The sequence below is a fragment of the Eleutherodactylus coqui genome, chromosome 2 (assembly GCF_035609145.1).
Source record: "Eleutherodactylus coqui strain aEleCoq1 chromosome 2, aEleCoq1.hap1, whole genome shotgun sequence".
Taxonomy (NCBI): Eukaryota; Metazoa; Chordata; class Amphibia; order Anura; family Eleutherodactylidae; genus Eleutherodactylus; species Eleutherodactylus coqui.
The window spans coordinates 51125678-51153220 of NC_089838.1; the positions used below are offsets into that span (position 1 = coordinate 51125678).

Below are 27543 nucleotides of genomic sequence, written 5' to 3' on the forward strand. Positions count from 1 at the left end.
ACAGGTTACAGTATGGGGTGTACAGGGTATATGGTGCACGATATGGGTAACAGTTTGGGGTGTACTTGGTATATGGTTCAGGATACAGGTGACAGTGTGGGGGTGTACTGGGTACATGGTGCAGGATACAGGTGACAGTATTGGGGGCGTACTGGGTATATGGTGCAGGATACGGTGGACAGTATAGTGGTATAATGGGTGTTTGGTGCAGGACACAGGTGACATTATGGGGGTGTACTGGTTATATGGTGTAGGATACAGGTGACATTATGGGAGTGTACTCGGTATATGGTGCAGGATACAGGTGACAGTATTGGGGGCATACTGGGTATATTGTGCAGGATGCAGGTGACAGTATAGGGGTGTGATGGGTATATGGTGCAGGAAACAGGTGACTGTATAGGGTGTACTGGGTATATGGTGCAGGACACAGGTGGCAGTATTGGGGTGTACTGGGTATATGGTGTAGGATATAGGTGACATAATTGGGGGAAAGCGTATATGCTGCAGGACACAGGTAACAGTATGGGGATGTACTGGATATATGGTGCAAGACACAGGAGACAGTATGGGGGGTGTACTGGATATATGGTACAGGATACGGGTGACAGTATTGGGGGTGTACTGGGTATATGGTGCAGTATACGGGTGATAGTATAGTGTTATAAAGGTTGTTTGGTGTAGGATACAGGTGACAGTACTGGACGGTGTACTGGGTATATAGTGCAGGACACCGGTGACAGTATAGAATTGTACTGGGTATATGCTGCTAGACACAGGTAACAGTATGGGTGTGTGCAGGGTATATGGTGCAGGATACTGGTAACAGTATAGGGGTATAAAAGGTGTTTGGTGCAGAACACAGGTGACCGTATTGGGTATAGGGTGCAGGATACGGGTGACCATATGGAGGTGTACTGGTTATATGGTGCAGGATACGGGTGACCGTATGGGGGTGTACTAGGTATATGGTGAAGGATACAGGTGGCAGTATTGGGGCGTACTGGGTATATGGTGCAGGATACGGATGACAGTATGCGGTGTACTGGGTATATGGTGCAGGATACAGATGACAGCATGCTCTGTATGGGGTATATGGTGCAGGACACGGGTGACAGTGTGGGGTGTACTAAGTGTATAGTGCAGGACACAGGTGACAGTATTGGGGGGCGTATTGGAGATATGGTGCAGGATACGGGTGACAGTATGGGGGTCTGCTGGGTATATGGTGCAGGATACAAGTGACAGTATGGGGGTGCACAGGTTCTGTGATGCAGGATACGGATGACAGTATGGGGATGTACTGGATATATGTTGTAGGACACAGGTGACAGTATGGAGCTGTACTGTATATATGGTACAGGATACGGGTGACAGTATTGAGGGGTGTACTGGGTATATGGTGTAGTATACTGGTGACAGCATAGTGGTATAAAGGGTGTTTGGTGCAGGATAAAGGTGACAGTATTGGGGCGTGTACTGGGTATATGGTACAGTATACAGGTGAAAGTATAGGGTTTACTGGGTATATGGTGCAGGATACAGGTGACAGTGTGGGGGTGTACTGGGTATATGGTTCAGGATACAGGTGGTATTAGGGGGGTATTTTAGTTATAAAGTGAGCAATACAGCTGGCATTATGTTGGGCGTGTTTGTAATATGGTGCAGGACATATATGACAGTACTCAGGCAGGCTTCACTCTGCATGTGTCACTTAAGTACAATTTTGACATTTCTTTGCATTCTTGGAGGGATAGGTGACAGACGATAATGAGGGGATGGGCAGAAACGTTTTTGGGTTTTTTTTGTCTTTTCTATTTGTCATCACATTGATGAAAAGTACAGTCAGCTGATAACAGTGGACAATAGATTGCACTTCTTTTTAGGGCAAATGTACATAAGATGTAATGTAAGGTCATGGTCTCTTTAAGAAGCACGTGGGTACTGATAAGTGAGAACCTGTGTGTCTAGGGTTCATGGGAGCCGTGACCCAGAGATGGCAGGAAGCTATCTGTGAGATTGAGCGGGACATGTCACCTGCAGCAGCTTCTGCGCAGCTGACGCCTGGCTGATGGCGCCTACAATGGGGCTGGAATAGCAGAGTGACTGGAGCACTCAGCTGCAGCACTGACCCCATGTAGCAGGATGAGAGGTGTAGGCGTCAGGGTGTAAGCTGCCGGAAATCCCAAGTACTTATATCAGTGCAGTCCTACGCTGACACATTGTAGCAAACCCTCAGCTGTGTGAGCAGTACAGGTCAGGAGAATAGATACAGTGCAGATATTCCATTTTACTCCTCCAGCAGATTTCTTGTGAGAGTTTTTAACTGACCTCTGATTATAAGAACTTACTGCCGCCTGCGATTGCCCAGGAGCTTATAGTGTAACCCGAAATATAGAGAGGACCTGAGATGTCGGAGCGTACAGCATGTATGTAGTGTCCTCAGGGGGCTCATCCACAATATAGTTATGATCTGACTTTTACCTCTTGTTTGTCTGATTTCAAGACATCGTCAGTTTTTATAGAGGAAGATGAGGGACCAGTACCTGCTGGTGAAAGTCCTCCAACACTTAGTCACATCTGGTAGAACTGTGTATTCAGCCACAGAACGAGGTGCTGGTGGAGACATGGTGTCTATTGGCTCTAGTGTGATGGTCTTAGACATTGTCATTTTTCCTATGTACAAGAATATGATTACTATAATACTACCCCCTATGTGCAACAAAATATAACTACAGTACTTTAATACTGTACCCCCTATGTACAAAAATAAAAATACTATAATAATGCCTCCTATGTACAAGAATATAACTACTATAATACTGCTCCTATGTACAAGAATATAACTACTATAATACTGCTCCTATGTACAAGAATATAACTACTATAATACTGCCTCCTATATACAAGAATATAACTACTATAATACTACCCCCTATGTACAAGAATATAGCTACTATAATACTGCTCCTATGTAGAAGAATATAACTACTGTAATACTGCCCTCTATGTACGAGAATACATTTACTATAATACCGCCCCCCTATGTACAAGAATATATCTAATATAATACTGCCCCCTCTGGACAAGAATATAACTATTATAATACTGCCCACTATGTGCAAGAATATAACTAGCTTAATGCTGCTCCTATGTACAAGAATATAACTACTATAATACTGCCCCCTATGTACAAGAATAGAATTACTATAATGCTGCCCCCTATGGACAAGAATAGAACTACTATTATATTGCCCTCTATGTACAAAGAATAGAACTACTATAATACTGCCCCCTATGTACAAGAATAGAACTACTATAATACTGCCTCCTATATACAAGAATATAACTACTATAATACTACCCCCTATGTACAAGAATATAGCTACTATAGTACTGCTCCTATGTAGAAGAATATAACTACTATAATACTGCCCTCTATATACGAGAATACATTTACTATAATACTGCCCCCCTATGTACAAGAATATATCTACTATAATACTGCCCCCTCTGGACAAGAATATAACTACTATAATACTGCCCACTATGTGCAAGAATATAACTAGCTTAATGCTGCTCCTATGTACAAGAATATAACTACTATAATACTGCCCCCTATGGACAAGAATAGAACTACTATTATACTGCCTTCTATGTACAAAGAATAGAACTACTATAATACTGCCCCCTATTTACAAGAATAGAACTACTATAATACTGCTCCCTATGTACAAGAATATATCTACAATACTACTGCCCCCTATGGACAAGAATAGAACTACTGTTATACTGCTTTCTATGTACAAGGAATAGAACTGCGATAATGCTGCCCCCTATGGACAAGAATAGAACTACTATTATACTGCTGTCAATGTACAAAGAATAGAACTACTATAATACTGCCCCCTATGGACAAGAATATAACTACTATAATACTGCTCCTATGTACAAGAATATAACCACTATAATACTGCCCCCTGTGTACAAGAATATAACTACTATAATACTACCCCCTATAGACAAGAATATAACTACTATAATACTGCCCCCTATGGACAAGAATAGAACCACTAGAATACTGCCCCCTATGTACAAGAATATAACCATTATAATACTGCCCCCTGTGTACAAGAATATAACTACTATAATACTACCCCCTATGGACAAGAATATAACCACTGTAATACTGCCCCCTGTGTACAAGAATATAACTACTATAATACTACCCCCTATGGACAAGAATATAACTACTATAATACTGCCCCCTATGGACAAGAATATAACTACTATAATACTGCTCCTATGTACAAGAATATAACCACTATAATACTGCCCTCTGTGTACAAGAATATAACTACTATAATACTACCCCCTATGGACAAGAATATAACTACTATAATACTGCCCCCTATGGACAAAAATATAACTACTATAATACTGCTCTTATGTACAAGAATATAACCACTATAATACTGCCTTTTGTGTACAAGAATATAACTACTTTAATACTGCCCCCTATGGACAAGAATATAACTACTATAATACTGCTCCTATGTACAAGAATATAACCACTATAATACTGCCCCCTGTGTACAAGAATATAACTACTATAATACTACCCCCTATGGACAAGAATATAACTACTATAATACTGCTCCTATGTACAAGAATATAACTACTGTAATACTGCCTTCTGTGTACAAGAATATAACTACTTTAATACTGCCCCCTATGGATAAGAATATAACTACTATAATACTGCACCCTATGGACAAGAATAGAACCACTATAATACTGCCCCATATAGACAAGAATAGAACTCCTATGATACTGCCCCTATGGACAAGAATAGGGCTACAATAATACTGCCCCCTATGGACAAGACTATAACTTTTCATATGCTCACTTTGGTCCACGTTGTGGCGGTATTAGTGATATTACGGTAGTACGGTGCACAAAGTTGCGGTATAGATCTGGGTAGAGGTAGGAGGAAGGGAATGAACATAAATGTGATTGTATGATGCTGAATGGAGGACGGGGTACCGGTAATTACTCTTCAATGCAGATCAGGCGACAGACTCGGTTCTCTCCGTGATATTCTCACTTTAGGGAAGCCCCTGGCCCCCCGCTGACGAGGGTATTGATCTCTCTGCACTTTCCTCTCATTCCATGTCTATTTTTGGAAAATGTGGGCAAGAGGGAGAAGTGTAACGTGCGTGCCCCCACCTTGCCTCTCCGGGGGAATTACTCAATTGCAAAGCTTCAGAGATGAAGAAAATGCGTGGCTTACCACTGCGGAGGAACACGTTACATACGTGTAATACTCTGTGCACTGCACGCAGCCTACTTTATGGGTGGCTGCTTAGACTTGCAGTCCATTAATAGCTGCAATGCAGAATACGTAGGTGAGCAGCCCGATTCTGTCATCTGCTTTTCACTTATGATTGCAGTGAAATGCAATCTATTGCTCCCTGTTGTCAGCCATCTGAAGCTTAGGAAAGGCTGAATTCTTATCTTATTAAAGGGATATGTAAGTAAGTGCCCCCTGGAAAGCTTTCACCACAGGGTAAGCCTAATAATGCCCAAACCATGCCTTTATGCCATGACCCTTCCCCGATGTACAGCTCTTAATGCCATGTCTGAAAACACGAAAACCCCCACGAGTGACCAAATAAGATTCCCCATATGTGAATTTCTATAGCATATATATATGCCAACTATAGCAATCGTGGTGAGATTAAACACTCATTGTTAGTAGCATCCCTCTCCTAGAAGGAGTATGTGTGTGTGTGTATGTGTGTATATATATATATATATATATATATATATATATATATATATATATATTCCTTGTCAGTAACATCCCTCCCCTAGAAGGTGTGTATATATAGTTGCACTCATTACCAGTAACATCCCTCTCCTAGAAAAAGTATGTATGTATGTATATATATATATATATATATATATAATATAGCGCCCTGTTATACCACCTCTAGCTTGGATACAAGATGTGATACAGGTGTGCATGGAGGCTCTAGTACCCTGTTGTACCACTTCTAGCTTGGATACAAGATGTGATATGGATGAGCATGGAGGCTCTAGTTCCCTGTTGTACAGCCTCTAGCTTGGATACAAAAATGCAGTACCTGATAAAGTGCAGAGCAGCCACAGTCCCCGCTAAGCAGGCACAATCGTCATAGGGCCGGCACAATGGCCGTAGGCCCTAACAATCTGCAGCAAGCTAGACTGTAAACTGGAGGAGCTACATTGTCCACTGCAGACTTATATGCAGTCACTCACTCAACCCAGCCCGGATTGGGGAGGAGCGACTGCAGACAACCTAATCTGCAATGTGAACAATACCACAGAAGTCAGCCAATAGATGGATGTGTCCCACAATACAGGCTTACAACTCACATTGACAGCGCAGTGGGTTGCCCTGTATCTTAACAGTGGGCCACACTGGCTGACATCTTGGGCTCCCCCAGAAGTCTATAGCAAACTGCATAAAGGAAATGTTGATGCACACTAATAAAATGCGGGTGTTAGTTTAGCATTTTGGCCAAGACACATAAGCTGACAGGCCGACAGCAAGACCACACTGCGTCTGGCAGAACCTACACTACGCTGGGTTGAGTGAATGACTGCATGTAAGTCTGTAGTGGACAATTTAGCTCCTCCGGTTTATAATCTGGCTTGCTGCGTATTGTTAGGGTCTACAGCCATCGAGCCTACTCTACGGCCATTGTGTCAGCCTTATGGCGATTGTGCCTGCTCTGCACTTTATGAGGTATTGCATTTTTAGTTTTTTTCCAGTGAAATATGTTTTTGTGTTCCCCCTCACCTCTGTGATTTTAGCTTGGATACAAGATGTGATACGGATGGGCATGGAGGCTCTAATACCTTGTTGTACCGCCTCTAGCTTGGATACAAGATGTGATAGGGGGGGGGGGGGATGGAGGCTCTGGTACCCTGTTGCTGCGCCTCTAGCTTAGATACAAGAAGTGATGCGGGCGGGCATGGAGGCTCTAGTACTCTGTTGGGCTTCCTCTAGCTTTGATGTAAGATATGATATGGGTGGACCTGGTCCCATATATGTCCTATTAGTGATACATCTGGTGACCGGGCAGCCACGGAGGTGTGACAATGTTGTGGGGGCTTCCTGTGACCCACTTGTGTGTGCGGCCAAACATTATCCTGCTGGAAGCCGCCATGAGAGGAACACACGTGGCTGCAGGATGTCCTGAACATATTGTTGAGTTGTCATTGTCCCTCATACCACTACTAGGGGGGACCGACTGTCATATGCGATGGCCCCTCAGATCATCATACCAGCAGGGGGCAGTGTGCCGCTCCACAGCAAAGGCACTCACCCCGGCGGTCTCCAGACCTGAACACGTCTGTCGTCAGCGCCCATACTAACCCTGGATTCCTCGCTGAAGACAATCCAGTTCCCCTCCGTATTGTCCACTTTCATCGATCATGATATCACTGCAAACGGAGGCGACAATGGGGATCAAAGGCCGTACATGTAATTAGAGCTGGCAGACCAAATGTTCTTCAGCCAAGCGTCTGAAATTTCAGTTCAGACAGACACAGGGGTATAACGATGGCGCCCCCCGTATCTGGATGTCGAACAATGGAACGGTTGGAGTTGCTGGTGCTTGTAGGACGATCAGAAGATCCTCTCTACTCCTTCTGGAGGCAGAATTTTTTTGACAGGTAGTGTATATTTCCATACCGGCGCTCATTACTGTAGATATGACCTGATATCAGATTCTCTGCAGGAGGAGGTTGTCGGGTCATTACCTGCTGGTGGCAGCAGGAGTCCGCTGTGTCTGCTCATGCTCTGAGTAGGTCAGTGCTGCATCTGCTTCAGAGCTGTCCTTGGTGCTGAAAGTCTTGAAGGGCTCCTTATAGTGTGTGCGGGGAGGGAGGGTTTATCAGCTAAGGAGCTCTGTGGTCAAAAATAATATTGATTGGGATGAACTATTAAGAGGCTCAGAAATGCTCTATGTTAGCTATTGAAAGCAATCCATTGGCTCACACAAATCACAAAAACTTTCTGCCAACTCCCCTGCGGACAGCTGAAGACTTCCGGTGACAAGCAGTCAGACATAGATTGTGACGCAGAAAAGGGCAGAAGACTGGGGTCCTCATAACCATCACATACATGGGAAGCATCCAGGCAAGCATACTGTAACTTAAGGCTGGGCTCACACCAACGGGTCGGATTCCGCATTCGGAAAACCTGCAATTCATTGCGGAAAGTAATTGCATATGGTTGCAGATCTGTGCGGTTTTCCATGCAGATGTATGTGTATGCACAGAGTATCGTCCATGCAGAAGAAAGATCGCAGACAGGGAATGACACCCCTACACTCTTCTGATTCTCTCTCTCTTTTCTCTCTCTCTCTTCTCTCTCTTTTCTCTTTCTCTCTTCTCTCTCTCTTTCTCTCTCTGTCTTTTCTCTGTCTTTTTTCTCTCGCTCTCTTTTATCTCTCTCTTTTCTCTCTCTCTTTTCTCTCTCTCTTTTCTCTTTCTCTCTTTTCTCTCTCGCTCTCTTTTATCTCTCGCTCTCTCTTCTCTCTCTCTCGCTCTTTTATCTCTCTTTTATTTCTCTCTCGCTCTCTTTTATTTCTCTCTCGCTCTCTTTTATCTCTCTTTTATTTCTCTCTCACTCTTTTATTTCTTTCTCGCTCTCTTTTATCTCTCTCTTTTATTTCTTTCTCGCTCTCTTTTATCTCTTTTTTCTCTCTCTTTTCTCTCACTCGCTCTCTCTTTTCGCTCTCTTTTCTCTCTCTCTCTCTCTCTCTTTTTCTCACTTTTTCTTTTAAACCTATTAGAACAGGACTTTAATGGGTTATGAGCAAGGGATTGGACAGAGTCTCTTCTGAGGTCTAATTGGGATTGTCAATCTGTTTTGTGACCGACAAGTGACCTTTAAAAGTGAGCTGCAAATACTATAAAATATAATCCAAATGGCCCCATTCTGCATGTTGAAGCTATTGCTGCTTCTTTCCAGGACTGATGGATGATTTATCTTTGACGGATAACTTGCAACTGTTCAGTACAGGCACTGAAAGGCTATAAGGAGGCCAGCTGGATAGGCATGGCTTGCATTTAGCTGGACTGCAACAGGTGGGAGTCTGGAGAGCAGCGAGATGCAGCTGGAGGCATTCAGCTTGGCCCTGCTCAGGTGGAGCTCCCTCCAGGACAGTGCCTTGCCAGAGAGGGCGTCACCCGTCCTTTCCTTTAAGACTGACTCACAGCAAATTGTTGCCCTATGGCCACTTTCACACATTAATGTACCATATAATGTGCTGAAAAAGTTTTTAAAAATTCTAAGTGGAATGAAATGGAACAAAAAAATAACGAATTCTGCCATCTTTAAATGCTTCTTGTTTCTACAGCGTACACACTGCTTACCTAAGTTTATTCTATGGGTCACTACGATTACTATGATACCAAATTTATATAGGCTTATTTTCCTCTTCTACTTTTATTTTTTCCAAAAGCATTAAATTTTTTAAAGTTATTATCTGCCACCATCTTCTGACTGCCAAAACTTTTTTATCTTTCTGTTGACATGGTTGTATGAAAGTTCATTTTTAACTGAACGTTCTATAGTTTTTATTGGTACCATTTAGGAGTACATACGCCTTTTTTTCTTGTTGACAAAAAAAAGCCCAATGCCGGCATTGTTTATTTTTTTCTGACGATGTTCACCATGTGGGGTAAATAATGCATTACTTATGATAGATTGGACTTTTACGGACGCAGCGATCCCAAATATGTTTTGGGGTTTTATTATTTAGATTCCTTTGTTATAAATATGGCAAAAGGGTTTTTTTTGGTTTTTTTTATAGCGGACAAGAACTTGCAATGTTTTGTTGATCGCTCCTGCAGTATGATGTAATTCCGTAGTATTACATTATACTGTGATGTGACAGGCATGGCTTGATAGGCAGTCTGCAATGACAGCTCTGGGGCCTTTCAGAAGGTCTCATCGCAGGGGAGCAGTGCGGGACCCCTGAACATTAATCTGGGCATTTAAATGCCACAGTCAGCATTGATAGCGGCATATAAAGGTTTAACAGCTCTGATAAGTGGAGTGGTTTATCGAAGCTGTTGCAGGCTGGTGTTGACTGTAAGAAACAGCCGACACCCACATTGTATCGAGTGCAATTGACCCCCAATCTCCCTACATACAAACCCCTAATTTTCAGGACGTAACTGTACATCCTGTAACGTTAAGGGGTTAAAGGAGCTTTACACTTCCAGTAAGAAGCTGTCCGCAGGGATGAAACTTTCTAATATACACCCGATTGTGATGATTGTAGGCCGCACAATTCATAGGAACTCTCCAAAATGCTCCTCCAACCAATTCTGGACAACTTGGCCTGATGGCCTGGAGCATTATCCTGATGGAATACCCATCATAGTTGAAGAACATGACGTCCATCAATGGCTGCATATGGTCACCAAGCAGTGAATTGTAGCGGGCATCGGTCAGTGATGTGTGTAGGCAGACCAGTGGACCCAACCCATGCCATGAGAACCCCACACCAGTATGGAGCTACCACTAGCCTGTGCAGGCCTTGTGGACTACTGTGGTCCATAGCTACACCCAAACCATGCCATGAGAACCCCACACCCGTATGGAGCCACCACTAGCCTGTGCAGGTCTTGTGGACCATAGCTACACATAAACCCCATCACCAGCCTGGGAGAATTGGTACTGTGACTCATCGGACCACATTACATGCCAGTCCTCCAGGGTCCAGGTGAGGTTCTGTGCCCATGTCAAGGTGGTAAGAGGCGCTCTGGTGGTCTTCTGCTGCCATATTCCATGGAAGCTAAAGAATGCGGCGCTGATCTGTGGGATATACTTGCGCGGCCTCCTGCACCGAATGTGGCTGTGATTTCTTCCAGAGTTGCTTGTCTGTTCGTACGGACGGTTCTACTCAGATGCCACCGGTCGCGATCATTAAGCCCCGTTGGGCGGCCACTACACTCTCAACTGTGGGTAATAATGTCCTCTATGATGTATTCCCGGTATACACGTGACACGGTGGATCGAGGAATGTTAAATCCATGCACAATATTGGAAATGGAATGTCCCATGCGTCTGGCACCCGCTATCATGCCCCTTGTTCAATAATTCACGTTGCCTCGTCATGAGCACGCTGGCTGACGGTATCCTCACTACCAAGATAACACCCCACAACTCATACAGGTGCGGACGTTCCTAAGCGTCACCTGAGGTAACGCCACTTCATCATCAATCTACATATCCCAGGGCTTTTGGCACGTCAGTGTATTATATAGTGTTGGGGGGTATATTTTATGATGTCAGGAGGGTGTATATTATATAGTGTTATATAAAATACTGTACACCCTCCTGACACTATACAATATACACTCTTTCAACAGTATATAATATATACCCTCCCGATACTATTTAATGTATACCCCCAAAACTATATAATATACACCCTCCCAATACTATGTAATATATACCCGCCTAACACTATATAATATACAATATATTATATAGGGTTAGCGGTATATATTATATAGTGTTGGGTAGTATAGTGTCGGGAAGGTGTATATTATGTAGTGTTTGGGGTCTATATTATATAGTATCAGGACAGTGTATATTCTATATTGTTGTGGGTATACATTATATAGTGTTGGAAGGCTGTATATTATATAATGTTGTGGGGTGTATATTAATTAGTATTGGGTGGTATATATTATATAGTGTCAGGAGCGTGTATAGTATATAGCGTTGGTGTGCATATTATATAGTGTCAGAAGTGTGCATATTATATAGTGTTGGGGGTATACCGTATATTATATAGTGTTGGGGGTATATATTATTTGGTGTCAGGAAGGTGTATACTATACATCCATATTGTCCCATTCCTGAGGACATGTCCGCTTTAACGCAAATCTACCTGAATGTGGCTGTCCTTTGATCCTGTCTCTGGAGCTCAGGTAAAATGCTCGTTCTCAGTGCGCTGCTCCTCGCATAGGGCCTGTGCTGTATATAAAGATGACGGATGCAACTTATTTGTGGTGTTCTCAAGGCCTCCCACCAGGCAGGAGCAAATGAGGAAATATGAATGTAATTACTGCAGTGCTGTGTGATTGGAGCAGATGCTCTGCAACCGCCTGTGGACGAGGCTCTGGCTGTGTAGATGCTCTGCAGCCGCCTGTGGACGAGACTCTGGCTGTGTAGATGCTCTGCAGCCGCCTGTGGACGAGACTCTGGCTGTGTAGATGCTCTGCAGCCGCCTGTGGACGAGACTCTGGCTGTGTAGATGCTCTGCAGCCGCCTGTGGACAAGGCTCTGGCTGTGTAGATGCTCTGCAGCCGCCTGTGGACAAGGCTCTGGCTGTGTAGGTGCTCTGCAGCCGCCTGTGGACAAGGCTCTGGCTGTGTAGATGCTCTGCAGCCGCCTGTGGACAAGGCTTTGGCTGTGTAGATGCTCTGCAGCCGCCTGTGGATGAGGCTCTGGCTGTGTAGATGTGTATGGGCAGGATGTGAGCCCCCCACTCACATGAGGGGGACCATAATCTCTGGATCGCTGTGGCTCCTAGTACTCAGTTCCCCAGCAAACAGATACCCTTTAATCAACGTTGAGCAAAAAGTTCTGCATCTCTCCAATTGACATTCTTTTTGCATTCCTCGCCATTTTTAAGAACTCTGCTTGCTTTTGTTAAGTGGGAACATGCAGAGTCTGAAAACATGTCACAGCTTAAGCGAACATTGCAAAAGACAAAGAGCTCTAGTGTAGCCGGTAATGGTATGTACAGAGGTTCAGCCTTGGGATGCCCCATTAACTGACAGCAAGCAGAGATCTCAGTGAAGAATTGAAATGCAAAGTATACCTCTATGGGCAGGTGTAGACTATGATTCCAGCTGCACCTTCTAGCCAGAAGCGGGTAATGTGATCCAGTCACATCATGTAATTTATATCGTGATTCAAGTTTTGCGACTCTCCCCTCACGCTTCAATAGAAATGAATGGAGAAAGTCATGTGACCATCACAGTCTAATGCAGGGGATGATGAGAATGCAAAAAGGTCACATGATCCAACTCTGTGTCGTTGTGAATAAACATAAAATTATAATGGATTCCTTTTAACTGCTTAATGACCGGTCTGTTTTGTACCTTGAGGACCAAGCGATTTTTTTTTATTTTTTTTTTATTTTTTATTGTCGCATAACTCGGTGATATAGCCATATGAGGGCTTGTGAGTTTTTTGGGGGACAATTTGTATATTTTAATGGCTGCACTCTGGGGTACATATAATGTGCGGTAGAACCTTTATTACTCCCCCCCCCACACACACACTCTCTAAAACTCTGCGCTTATTTGGGGGGTTTGTTTTTACGGTGTTAACCATTCAGTAAATGTAAACTGATAACTTTCTTATCAGATCGGCACGATTCCTGCGACACCAAGTTTATAAAGATAGTTCTATTTTTTTACTACTTTAGCGCAATGAAAGCACGTTTTTAAAAAAAAACAATTTACGATCACCACGTTCTGAGACCCAGAACGTGTCTATTTTTCCGGCAGCAGAGCTGTATGGGAGCTTTTTCTTACAGGAAGTGTTGTCGTTATTGTCGAGGGTTAATTTGTTCAAACAGACTGGTCAGTTATGTTGTCGGTTCCAAATTGACCTAAACAGGAGGAGCGCTCTTTTGAGAGACCATGCACAGACCTATACACACAGTATATGGTTTGAAACAAGTGACTCTATTTTATTATCTGTATCTCTTGGTATTTATAGAAGATCGCCCACGCAGGGATGCGACCTCTGGTAATACAAGGAATAACCTCATGATTTCCATACATCTTAAACTCATGACTTCTATATCTGACAATAAACTTATGACCTAATCATTAAATAAACTTTGACATTTAGGCTTGATATATGACATTAAGAAATAGCTGATTTCACATGTAAGAGCTAGCAACTTCTTTGCGGTTAGGCTATGTCTTCCGAGTCATCTGGCCTTAGAACTTCCTGATTCCACTTAGATCAGACGTACTTCCTTAAAAACAGTCATGACTTCTGTTACACATACAATATATTGCTAAAATATTCTTTTTGCTAAAATAGATTGATAAGCATATATACGGTACTCATTTTTGATAAGCGACATATATTAATTTCTTTACAGCCCCTCTTGGCCCTTATCATTCCCCCATTTTGGACATCAGGAAGACACACGCAGGGTCCAGTTCTATTTTGAAAAGTCATAGTCGAGGTAGGTCTTATTGGTCGACTAGCCCATATAAGGCGTCTCTAGTATGATGTTACAATACTAGTAGCGTGCACAGGTACGCACGGCAGGGGATTCCCTAATCTTCACCCACACCACTGTCCCTCCTGGAGTTAGTTCTAATGGTGAACACGTCCAGGTCGCGTTACCCTGACCCTACACTACCTAGTGACAAGACTGGAAGGAACCGCCGTATGTTCTGCCTTCATCCAGCAGGGGTCGGCCTACACAGGGGCTGTAAAGGCTTTTGCCGTACATTTGCTCACACAAGAGATTATAACTTTGATTATTATATATATACACAACAGCATGACAATTATCTGTAATATACTTTGTAGGATTCCCATGAACCATCCTCCCAGACCAGAAAACCAATTTGCAGGGTTCGTACTGAGTAGAGGGCCAGAGGTAGGCACTCGGGCCAAGGTTTTCCTGTTTCAACCATGGCTTTCTGTATCTTAAGTTTGAGGGTGCCATTGAGTCTTTCTACTTTTCCGGAGCTCTGCGGATGATAGGGGGTGTGAAACGCCTGCTCTACTCCTAAGGCGGACATGACTTCCTTCATTACCTCACCAGTGAAGTGAGTACCACGGTCGCTCTCAATGGTCTCTGGTACCCCAAATCTGCACACTAACTCTGACACAAGTTTTTTTGCAGTGGCCTGGGCAGTGGCCTTCGTGACCGGGTAGGCCTCGGGCCACGCGGAAAAGAGGTCAACGCATACTAAGACATACTCATACCTTCCTGATCTGGGCAGCTGGATGTAATCTATCTGTAGTCTCTGGAAGGGGTACAAAGGTCGCGGAGTGCACTTCCGAGGGGTCTTTACTACTTGACCGGGGTTGTGTAGTGCACAGATTTCACAAGCCTTGACGTATGCCTTTGCCATCCTGTCAAATCCCGGAGCGTACCACATTTTCTCCACCAGGGCTACCATGGCATTACGAGAAGCGTGCACCTTTCCATGAGCCAAAAGGGCCATACTAGGATAGGCAGCCTCAGGTAAACACATACGGGAACCCATCATCCAACCTTCATTTCCTTTTACTGCCCCTGCACTTGCCCAGCGCTCCTGCTCTTGCCCTGAGGGGAGTAGGTCCACCTCCTTCTGTGGTGGGACAGAGAGGGTCTGGTCCTTGGCAGGGGGATCAGGATTCTCCTCTGCTGGGCAGGACCTGGTCTGAACTCTGCACACGGGTGCCCTCCAGTCCAGCAGGGCTGCAGCCTTTGCTGCTCCGTCTGCCTTCTCGTTGCCTCTGCTTTCCAAGGAGTCCCCTTGGGTGTGTGCCTTTACCTTTATTATGGCTACCTGCTTCGGGAGCATGATAGCTGACATTAAACTACTTACTGCCTCACCATTCTTTATCGGTCTGCCTTGAGCTGTTAGGAAGCTCCGCGCGCGCCAAATCGGCCCATAGTCATGCGCAACGCCAAACGCGTACCTGGAGTCCGTGTAGATATTAGCAGTGACTCCCCGGGCTAACTTGCAGGCCTCGGTCAGAGCGCACAGCTCCGCTTCCTGTGCTGACATATGTGGGGGCAAGGCGCGGCCTATCAGTACTTCATTCATTGATACTACAGCAAACCCTGTCACAAATCTGCCCATCTCATTCTGGTATCGTGATCCATCCACAAACATTTCAAGGTGGGGGTTCAGGAGAGGCTTATCTGTGACATGAGCAAATCCAGCTGTCTCCTGCTCCATCAGAGCAGCACAGTCATGCTGGTGCTCGGCGTCAAAAGCTTCCTCTTCGCCTAGGGAATTGACAAAAAGTTGATCCCCTGTGCTTACTCCCCCTTTTGAATCAGTGTCACCTAATGGCAGTAAGGTGGCCGGATTCAAAGTTGTGCAACGTTGAAATGAGACATTGGATGAAGAGTGTACTGCAAGTTCCATTTTAACCTGTCTAGCAAGAGACAGATGTTTACGGCTCACCTGTGTCAGAATTCCATGTACGTCATGGGGCGTGAGGACCACAAGAGGGTAGTCTAGGACCACCTCAGAAGCTTTCTCAAGTAGTGCTTGTACAGCCAGAACTGCTCTTACACAGGAGGGTGAACCCCTGGCTACTGCATCAAGATGTGCACTGTAGTATGCTACAGGGCGCTTTTTGTCACCATGCTCTTGTGTGAGGACGGCAGTAGCATGTCCCGCCATCTCAGTCACGAACATCTGGAAGGGTTTATCATAGTCTGGCAGACCCAGTGCTGGAGCACTGGTAATCTGTATTTTCAGCTGATGGAAAGCTGACTCGGCTTCCGGAGACAAAGCAAATGGCTTAGAACTCAGGCAGTCGTACAGAGGCTGCATGATCATGGAGGCAGAGCGAATCCACGGCCGACAATATGAAACTAACCCCAGAAATGTCCGCAACTGAGCATGGGAGGTAGGGAGTGGCATGTCCTCCACCACCTTGGTACGTTCTGGCGTGAGGTGTTTTGTACCAGGACCTAGGCAGTGACCAAGAAACACAACATGAGATTTGCAAAACTGTAATTCTATTTTATTATCTGTATCTCTTGGTATTTATAGAAGATCGCCCACGCAGGGATGCGACCTCTGGTAATACAAGGAATAACCTCATGATTTCCATACATCTTAAACTCATGACTTCTATATCTGACAATAAACTTATGACCTAATCATTAAATAAACTTTGACATTTAGGCTTGATATATGACATTAAGAAATAGCTGATTTCACATGTAAGAGCTAGCAACTTCTTTGCGGTTAGGCTATGTCTTCCGAGTCATCTGGCCTTAGAACTTCCTGATTCCACTTAGATCAGACGTACTTCCTTAAAAACAGTCATGACTTCTGTTACACATACAATATATTGCTAAAATATTCTTTTTGCTAAAATAGATTGATAAGCATATATACGGTACTCATTTTTGATAAGCGACATATATTAATTTCTTTACAGCCCCTCTTGGCCCTTATCATTATTGCACCAGTTTAAGGTGCAGGTGACTTTTGAATTACTTTTTATTACAACTTTGTGAGGCAAACAAAAGAAAAATAGCAAATTCTGACAGTTTTTATAATTATTTTTACGGTGTTCACCACGCATGATAAATAAGATATTTTCATTGTTTCTGTCCTTAGGAACGCGTTAATACCGATTATGTGCTGTTTTGCCAAAAATCTTTGGGGTATTTTAAAAAGGGTTAAAAGGGGGGGGGGGGGAATGTGTTTGTGAAGGAGACTTAACGACGTGATCGTTAGAGCGCTAGCATAGTATACTGCATTACTTATGTAGTGCATTCTACTATGCCTATGATAGCAGCCTATAAAACGACGCTGGAGGCGGGTCCTAGTAAGCTGAGTTACATGGCAGACATGGAAGTCTTTGCCTGGCTTCCAGCTGCCATGGAAACCCATTGGTACCTTGCGATCGAGCTGCAGGGTGGCGATGGGTGACAGAAAGAGGCCCTCTCCCTGTCATCTGCTTACATGCTGCCATTGCTATTGATTGTGGCACATAAGGCATTAAACTGCCTGGATCTGAGGTTTCTCCTCTCCTGGCGGACAGTAGTCAGCCGAGCCTTATGTATGTGCACATGTAAAGCCCATTAGTGAGGTCGGTAAAAATGTGTATTGGCCATCACTAAGGGGTTAAAAAATGGGAAGACTAGGTGTTGAGCAATATGGCCGCCATCACCGCTCCCACCAGTAGGCCATATTTGTTGTCACTCAGGTTTCTCACAAATGGCTGAATACATTCACACAGGCGAATTCCAGGTTTCGTAGTACGTATATACGCAAGTGTGTGCGTTTTTACGCAGCGTATTTCTGCACTCCATATAAACAAGACATGCAGTGTTATTTTTTTTCTGCTACTGAAATACGCCACAAAAATACACAAATGTGAATAAACCTATTGAAATCAATGGGTTCTATTCATGGGAATTCTTGCACAAAAAAGCAACCGTTAATACGCCGTGTACATACTCTTGTGTGAATGAGCCCTAAGACCCCTGTTGCAGCACCCCTCCTTCTCCTGTTCTTACTACTAAAGTGCAACATATTTTATGATTTCCTAAAATCCTGTAACGACTGTCCATCTGTTACGTATCACGTATAATGTGCCCTGGCAGCTATTCGCTCCTGCAATAGCTAAGGTCCCCTTTTCAACCAATCAGAGGCCACCATTCATTTCTGCAGAGCAGTGTAGAAAATTAGAGCTGCGCTGTGATTGGCTGTTACCTAGCAACCCTTAATACCTGAGTCCTAGAGGACCTGGGTACTCCTGGACCCACATATATCCTGTAATGCCTGAGAGGGCGTATAAGCAGGGGACGGCATCTTGGCACAAACCCTTAAAAGTGCCCACATGACCAGCAAATTAGCGCCGTTGTCTATCGCTTGGTGAGCGCGGTTTGTGTCACGGCATAATTAGATGTATATTAATGTTCCGTATTGCGCACAAATATGTCTTTATTTAGGCAGTTACATGACACTCGTCTCTTGCGTACACTACAGAGACGGCGATATTCACGAGGGATCTATTGACGATGACTATTACAGACGCGCCAATCTTGTAAACAACTCAGAAGGGTTTTTTCTTCCAGTTTCTCGGAGACGGTGCATCCATTTTCCCCGCTATAAGAGCGGCGGTATTGATGTGCTCGGCACATGTATCAGCGCCCAGCGGTAAGATTTACATTCGTATTAGAAATCTCTGAGCACATCTGTGTCGTGAACGACTGACAGATTCATTAGCGGCGAGGGATGAGTGCATCCAAACAGCAGGAGGGTCCTTCGGGGAGGCCGGTGGCGAAAGCCTGTGACATCCACGGCCCAGTGATAAAATCCCCCCCTATAATGATGGACGTTGTGAGCAGCGGTCTTCCTTAAAGGGCCGGTAACCCTAAAATAAAAGCACAGAAACGTTTTAAGAGGAGCCGCTGACATCTAGTATGAACGTAAATGTCTCTGGAGGTCATCAGCTTCCATTAAACAGTCTTGTTAGTACGGGGGAAGTGGATGCAAAATTATCTTCACCCCAGACGTAGAGGAAACGTCGCCAATCAGAGGTGCCCAGAGAAGTCACGGGTGACACCATGTAAAACTCCATCTTTCTGTGCACCTTAAGGGCTCGTTCACACGTGCATACGCAGGTTTAGGTCAAAAATGGCAATTTCTGCACATTTCGTCCGTACCTGCATATTTACATATACAAAACAAATACACAGAGGGGCCCATTGTTTTCCTGCGCAAATACGCAGGTTTCCTGCAGATGTTCTCTGGCTCATTTCAGTTCGTAATAAGCACCAAAATAGAACGTACTTGTTTTTTTTTTTAAGCATTCGAACATTTCGTGAAAAAATACACACATGAACGAACTCTTGTAGACTGCGCAATTAAGCCATGTGAACGAGCCCTCAGGTTAGATACATACTTGTGTTAAAAACAAAAAAACCCGCATTTTTTACAAATACATGTGCAGTTCTGTATTCGGTCTGTATGTCCGTTTTTTGGGTTTTTTTTATGCCATACGTTTTTTATGTCTGCAAAAAAATTGGAAACCAACTCAATTCTATTTTTCTGCATCCTTAAAGAAAGCGACTTGCACACAGTGGGCATCCATGTGCTGTCCTTTTTTTTCTCTCCCCATTGAGCGTGTCTCAACCATAAAACGCATCGGAATACTGTGTGTTTGAGAAAAACTCAATAGTGTGTGTCGCAGCATAGATTTCATAGGTCCATTTTTAACAGACTACATGCGGATAAAAAAAAACAATAGCGTGTTGGAGGCCTAAGCAGAAGTAAAATACCAGGAGATGACTCTCTTAAAGCATCTAACTAGTCGCCATTGTCTGTCTCCTCCCCATTTGCTGTAGAAAATGGAATCTATTGTTTCCTGCTATCAGCCGTCGCAACTTGCGCCAAGTTATTAGCATACGGTTTCATATTCAGGTATTCGCCAGCGCCACCTCTGTAAAATCGAGACAAAACGTCATTCAGCACAATGTAACATCTCGCTGCTGTGATAAGCTTGCCACGTGCGAACGTAATAATAACGTTCGCATTAATGGAGAAGGATGCGGATGTGGAGCCGTATGTGAAGCCGTTTATCCGGAGGCCATTATTGCCAGCAGCGATGAGACGCAGCGGGATCACCCATCGTCCTCATAGGGGTCATTATTTACATGCGAATAGGAAATGAAGTTTGCGCATCAATATGTTGCAGGAAGACGGGAAATTGGATGCAAATCATGATTTCATTTTCCTTCTTGCAGATTAGTTTGTGCGCTCCCATAAAGCCTTTCCCTGATGACAATATTGGATTTTGGTTTGCTCGCTGCTCTGCATCAGGAAACTGCGGCAAATCTTTGGATTATAGTTTATTCCACGAGTCGCCATAGATCGCAGCTACAGATGATCGTTTATAAAAATGATAAAAAGTCAATTTATTCTTCATTTATGCTCTACAGCGCCCCCTGATTGCATGGTAATTGGTGCTTTGCTTGTTCTGACCTTCTTGGTTTATGAATAGAATGCCAGAACCACAGTGCCGACTGACACTTAAGAGTGGTTTCACATAGGCGAGAAAATCGTTAGTCAGTTAAAAAACAGGTTAGGAAACCAATGATTTACAATGGTTTCTTTCCCATGTGCAATGTTTTCACTTATCCATTGCTGAGAGAACAAAAAGTCGCAGCATGCTCTATCTTTCTGCGATGTGCTATTATTTTTTTTTTATCTCTCGTGTTTCTCTATGGAGGCTCCTTTTTATCGCAACGCGTTGTGATGCAATGCCATTTTAATATTAGAAAGTCCCATTGACCTTCGCGTTAAAAATGCGCAATTTAAAATAAAACGAATTTAAAAAAAAAAAAAGCGCAATTTTCTTGCACGATTTTAACGCGGGTGCCAGCGATGCGATTCGAGATTATTCTCAAAAAAAGCAGCACTGATGCTCAAGAATTGGAGGAATAAAGATGCGATTTTCATGCGGCAAAATTGCGATCACCCGTATGAAAATAGCTGTCTGCACACAGGGCAAATTGAATTGCAGATCTCGCGCTTGTCACCAGCGTGGGCGATCCGCTGCTAAATTTGCTGAGTGATATGGGTGGAGATTCCTCTGCTCCTCGCAAACATACGGATTTTATTTGCAGACACAATGTGCCAAAAATAAAATTGCAGCATGTTTTTTTAGCCCGAATTGTGGGCGGACGGCTTCCATTGAAGTCAATGGAAGCCATCTGATCTGCGGGCCTTCCGTAATTGACATTACGGGAGGGGCGCAGGACCCTAGTGGCGGCACAACAAGACAAAACATTAAAAAAAAATCTATACTGCACATGCCTGACGGAAGAAAAGAGGGGTACATGGCGTCACCGGCCAGGGGCAGAGACGGATTCCACACCCGGAAATCGGCTCAGCCATGTGCAGGTGGCCTAAGAGTTGTTGTAGGTCCAAGGATAAAACGAGACCTCCGGCCTTCAGCTTCAGAGATTGTCTTTTTTTTCGTACCCACCTTCCAAGAGCAATAAACTTAATTTTTCCATTGACCCAGCCTTTCAAGGGCCTGTTTTTTGCAGGACAGGTTGTATTTTTTAATGGTACAATTTAATTTACTTTATAATGTATGGAAAAACGTAAAAAAAATTTTAAGTGAGGAGGAATTTTAAAAAAATTTGGGGAGGGCGGGTATGTTTAGCTGTGTGGGGATTCGATTTTTTTTTTTGCGGGATGAGCTGTAGTGTTAGTTAGCACCATTTTTGGGATACACACGTCTTTTTGATCACTTTTTATTCAAATTTTTTCGGAGCCAGGGTAGCAAAAAAAACCTGCCATTCTGGCATTCCGTCCTTTTTTAAGTTTATTTATTTTCACCATAAACATTGAATTATCTTAATAATTCAGACTTTTATGTACATGGCAAGACCAAATATACGTGGGTTTTAATTGTTGAGATTTTAGGGGGAGGTGGCGGAAAAGGGGGGATATTTGCACATGCCTTAACATAGGGTTTATGCGGAATGAACTATGTTTTTTTTGCGCACACCAACGTATTTTGCGTATTTTTGGGGTCAGAGCGGCATATGAATTTGCATACAGCAAAGAAAGATGCACTAATTGAAATGCTAATTGGCCTTTATGTGCTCCAGATGTGTTCTTTTTCTTGCGCAATTATGTAATGTATCACGCATCTCCTTGCATATTGCGCGTGCATTTGTGCATCCCCATTGACTTCTACAGGGATTTTGGTGCAAAAATTACACAGAAAAATAAAATATGTGTAATTTTTGGTTTTTTTGCGCACCCAAATGTTTGTGCAAAATATGCAAATTTGAATGGGTTCTATTCTATGACTTTTGCGCACTCAAATACGCCCATGTGAAACCGGCTCCGGGCTGTCGTGCTAGCCCATTGGCATCCTCCAGTCACGCTGTGGAGGGTGCTGAATTGGCACACTCCCTCCCACCGACTATTCAGATGAGCCGTCAGCTCTAAAGAGTTAATTGCCACGATCAGAACTAACTGATCATGACAGTTACCGGCGGCCGTCAGAAATGACTGATAGCTGCCAGGTATGCAGCGGACTTGGCTCCCAAGCCCACTCATACAACCCTGCACGACCGCCGGGCATAAATTTAACGTCGGCAGTCGTGGAGGGGTAAAATTTAATCTTGCTGTCAGTGAATAGGAACATTCTTGTTTACAAACCTTTTCTAGACCTCATTCTTCCCACAGCTGAGGGGATGTTACAGTGTGTCTGAATTGAGCTGTGCAGCTATGTGCGCCGGACATGATCAGGATGGGTGACAGCTGAGGTTGCCACATTAATTAGCTGCGCCGTGATCCTCCATTGGTAATTAAAGGGGATGACCCTGACGACCTGTGCTCCTGGGAAGACCTGGGATATTACAGTTTGGATGTGATTCCTGGAGCAGCACGTCACGTTCGCACATCCAGAGGCAGCCTATGAATAATGACATTGTACATCCAGTCGTCATGGCAACAGGGCCTGCATCCAGTATATTGTGTTAGTTCGCTGTGTGCACTGCTCTGGGTCACAATGACAAAATGGGGGGGGTGGGGGGGGGTGGAGTGGCGGTCTCCTATCAGCGCAACCTCCTCACCCTGCCAGGGTCAAAAGTTTCAGGGCAGGTTTAACCCATCATTGTCCTTATAGAGTGAAGGTGACCATAAAGGTCAACATGGTTGGAGGTTGGTGTCTCCACCTGCTCTATGACATTCCTGACTATCCATCCCTGGTGTGCAGTAGTAACAGGGGGTCCATAAGGTCTCCATTGGGGGCAGCGCTGAGAGAGACGGTGACATTTGTAAAGTGCTTAAATGAAGAGACGCTCTTGTGAGTCCAGGAAGATGATGAGAGGTGTAATTTATTCATTAGAATCAACGTTACACAAAGTGGCTTTAATTACAGATCACAGCTCAGCTGGGAAGATGTAGACGGCGACCGGGCCAAATGTCAGCTCAGGGAGGGCGCCATTATCTAATATATGTGCCAGACACTGAACGCAAGTCTGTAAACAGCACTGAACCACAAATGCCTGATCCCCGGATCATAATAAGAAGTGACAATTCTTTACCATGGGGCAGTATTATAGTAGTTCTATTCTTGTACATAGGGGACAGTATTCTAGTAGTTCTATTCTTGTACATAGGGAGGCAGTATTCTAGTAGTTCTATTCTTGTACATAGGGGGCAGTATTATAGTACCTATATTCTTGTACATAGGAGGCAGTATTATAGTAGTTCTATTCTTGTACATAGGGGGAAGTAATATAGTACCTATATTTTTGTACACAGGGAGCAGTATTATAGTAGGTATATATTCTTGTATACAGGGGGGGCAGTATTACAGTAGTTATAATCTTGTACACAGGGGGGCAGTATTATAGTAGTTATATTCTTGTACATAGGAGCAGTATTATAGTAGTTCTATTCTTGTACATAGTGGGCTGTATTATAGTAGTTATATTCTTGTACATGGGAAGCAGTATTATCGTAGTTATATTCTTGTACATAGGAGTAGTATTTTAGTAGTTATATTCTTGTACATAGAAGTTAGTATTATCGTAGTTATATTCTTGTACATTGGAGCAGTATTATAGTAGTTATATTCTTGCACATAGGAGGTAGTATTATTGTAGTTATATTCTTGTACATAGGAGGCAGTATAATAGTAGTTATATTTTCGTACATAGGGAGCAGTATTATAGTGGTTATATTATTGTACATAGGAGGCAGTATTATAGTAGTTATATTCTTGTACATTGGAGCAGTATTATAGTAGTTTTATTCTTGTACATTGGAGCAGTATTATAGTACAGTAGTTATATTCTTGTACATAGGAGGTAGTATTATTGTAGATATATTCTTGTACATAGGGGGCAGTAGTATTATAGTAGTTATATTCTTGTACATAGGGAGCAGTATTATAGTAGTTCTATTCTTGTACATAGGGGGCAGTATTACAGTACCTATATTCTTGTACATAGGAGGCAGTATTATAGTAGTTCTACTCTTGTACATAGGGGGCAGTAATATAGTACCTATATTTTTGTACACAGGGAGCAGTATTATAGTAGGTATATATTCTTGTATACAGGGGGGCAGTATTACAGTAGTTATAATCTTGTACACAGGGGGGCAGTATTATAGTAGTTATATTCTTGTACATAGGAGCAGTATTATAGTAGTTCTATTCTTGTACATAGTGGGCTGTATTATAGTAGTTATATTCTTGTACATGGGAAGCAGTATTATAGTAGTTATATTCTTGTACATAGGAGCAGTATTTTAGTAGTTATATTCTTGTATACAGGGGGCAGTATTACAGTAGTTATATTCTTGTACATAGAGGACAGTATTATACTAGTTATATTCTTGTACACAGGGGGCAGTATTATAGTAGTTATATTCTTGTACATAGGAGCAGTATTATAGTAGTTCTATTCTTGTATATAGTAGGTAGTATTATAGTAGTTATATTCTTGTACATGGAAAGCAGTATTATAGTAGTTATATTCTTGTACATAGGAGTAGTATTTTAGTAGTTATATTCTTGTACATAGAAGTTAGTATTATCGTAGTTATATTCTTGTACATTGGAGCAGTATTATAGTAGTTATATTCTTGTACATAGGAGGCAGTATTATAGTAGTTATATTCTTGTACATAGGAGGCAGTATTATAGTAGTTATATTCTTGTACATAGGGAGCAGTATTATAGTAGGTATATTCTTGTACATGGGGGGCAGTATTATCGTAGTTATAGTCTTGTACATTGGAGCAGTATTATAGTAGTTATATTCTTGTACATAGGAGGTAGTATTATTGTAGTTATATTCTTATACATAGGGGCAGTAGTATTATAGTAGTTATATTCTTGTACATAGGGAGCAGTATTATAGTAGTAATATTCTTGTACATAGGGAGCAGTATTATAGTAGTTTTATTCTTGTACATAGGGGGCAGTATTATAGTAGCTATGTTATTCAATATTATAAAATATCTCGTTTAATTGAGTAATATTATTGGATTCACCCTTAAAGCCTATTGGTTAGATGAGGCAGTCATATGTGGAGATGATGAGTGTTGTGTTCCTTCTCTGCTATAGATAATTTTATAAGGATCAGTAAATTTTCAATAAACAGAGGAAATGACAGAGTAAATCTATAAACCAATAAATCAGAGGTTGAGATGGAACATTGGAGAAGAGAGAGATTTCTAATCCAGTATTCTCTGCAATCTGTCAGGATGGGCGGCTGCAGCTCTCCTATTACAGGTAATCTGTTTACTCTTTCGCGCTGTGGGAGCTGCTGCTGTCACAAAACTCATTCCGCACTTTGGTTTTCATCAGTCCTCTCTTGTATATTTTGTGTCCTCATGCAGAGAGGAATTTTTCTTATTACTTGACCCGTCGCAGCAGCACAGAGTATTTTAGTTCATGATTATGTTCGTGAGGATGGCCTTATCCTACATGGCTGCTAATATAATATTCTATTTCTTCTCTTTTTCCAGGAATGAGACCGTCTTGCACCAGTTCTGTTGCCCCGTCGCAGATGCAGAGCAGAAGCCGTCTCCACCCAGGTAAAACCATGAAGTCTTTCATGATCCCCCATATCTAAGTACAAAGAGTTTCGCCCCTCAGTACAATATGGTGTGATGCCTTGTACTGCATTACAGCTCTCGTCTCCGATATAGCGATAATATCCTGTACTGTTTGATTGTCGTCTTTTCTCTACTACATGCATCACTCTATCAGGAAATTGCTTGAAGGGGTTTTGCCATTAAAAAAAAATAAATAAATAAATCTATACTCACCTATTCTTCCCCAGACAAACTCCTTAAGGCTTCTTCTCCTCGCTGATCTTATCCAGTCCCCTGGGTCAGCTCACCGCAAGCCGGACGGCTTTTTATTAAGCGTGCGTCCCTTGCATTCTTCCTTCTGCAGATCAGTGAAGGTCACGTCCCTGTGATGTAGCCTTAACAGGCTAGGAAGGAATGCTGATGTATTGCAGAGACAGCGGCCATGCACAGTCTCTGCAATAGCTCGGCTGCTAGGCTGTGAACTAATGACGTAACGTACATTGCCAGGCAGGAAGGAGACTCCCTGTGAATGTATGCTTTGTCACAGGAGGCTGAACAATCAGCCAGCTGGAGGTGAGGTGACTCCCCTAGGACTGCAGGAGACAGGACAAGATCAGTGAAGAGAAGACTGCCTCGGGAGAAATAGGTAAGTATAGAATTTATTTTTTTTAATGACAGAACCCCTTTAACTCCTTTGTGACCGCAATACGCCTTTATTCTGGTATTACTAATGGGCTTTAAACCTGGATATACATCTTTTAAAGATGGTAGCTTGACTGATTGATGACAGACAGGATCCTGCTCTAACTGCCAGGAGAGGAAAAACCTCAGATTCTGGCCTGTACATGTTACAATAGCAACTGCAGCATGAAAGCAGATAACAGAGCTCTTTCTTTCACCCATCGGCAACCCCACAATGCGATTGCAAGGTACTTGTGGGTTCTCACAGCAGCTGGAAGCCTGACATAGGCCTCCATTTCTGTCGTGTTATTTAGCCTATTAGGCATTGCCTCCGGCAGAGTCTAATAGGTTGCTGTCATAGGCTTAGTAGAATGCACCGCATAAGTAATGCAGTTTACTATCCTAGTGATCAAACGATCACATCTTCAAGTTCTCTTTAGGGATTAAAAAATAGTGTCAAAAATTACTATTTTCTTT

General features: G+C 43.1%; 2 protein-coding genes and 1 long non-coding RNA gene across 5 annotated transcripts in view; 1 reads left to right on the forward strand and 2 right to left on the reverse strand.

The window, feature by feature from the left end:
• The window catches only part of WASHC1 (WASH complex subunit 1), a 47039-nt gene extending 31332 nt beyond the window's left edge, over positions 1-15707 (reverse strand). Inside the window, exon 1 of the mRNA XM_066590902.1 lies at positions 15696-15707. The gene's annotated coding sequence lies outside the window, so the exon portion shown is untranslated. The remainder of the gene's footprint in view (positions 1-15695) is intronic.
• IQSEC3 (IQ motif and Sec7 domain ArfGEF 3) overlaps positions 1-27543 on the forward strand; it is a 73678-nt gene that overhangs the window by 6644 nt on the left and 39491 nt on the right. For all 3 annotated transcript variants that reach the window (XM_066590893.1, XM_066590894.1, XM_066590895.1), the window contains exon 2: positions 26317-26385. In XM_066590893.1, the coding sequence (XP_066446990.1) occupies positions 26317-26385 (69 nt within the window). The remainder of the gene's footprint in view (positions 1-26316; positions 26386-27543) is intronic.
• The window catches only part of LOC136611364 (uncharacterized), a 41575-nt gene continuing 32772 nt past the window's right edge, over positions 18741-27543 (reverse strand). Inside the window, exon 3 of the long non-coding RNA XR_010790257.1 lies at positions 18741-19180. This is a non-coding gene — a long non-coding RNA (uncharacterized lncRNA). The remainder of the gene's footprint in view (positions 19181-27543) is intronic.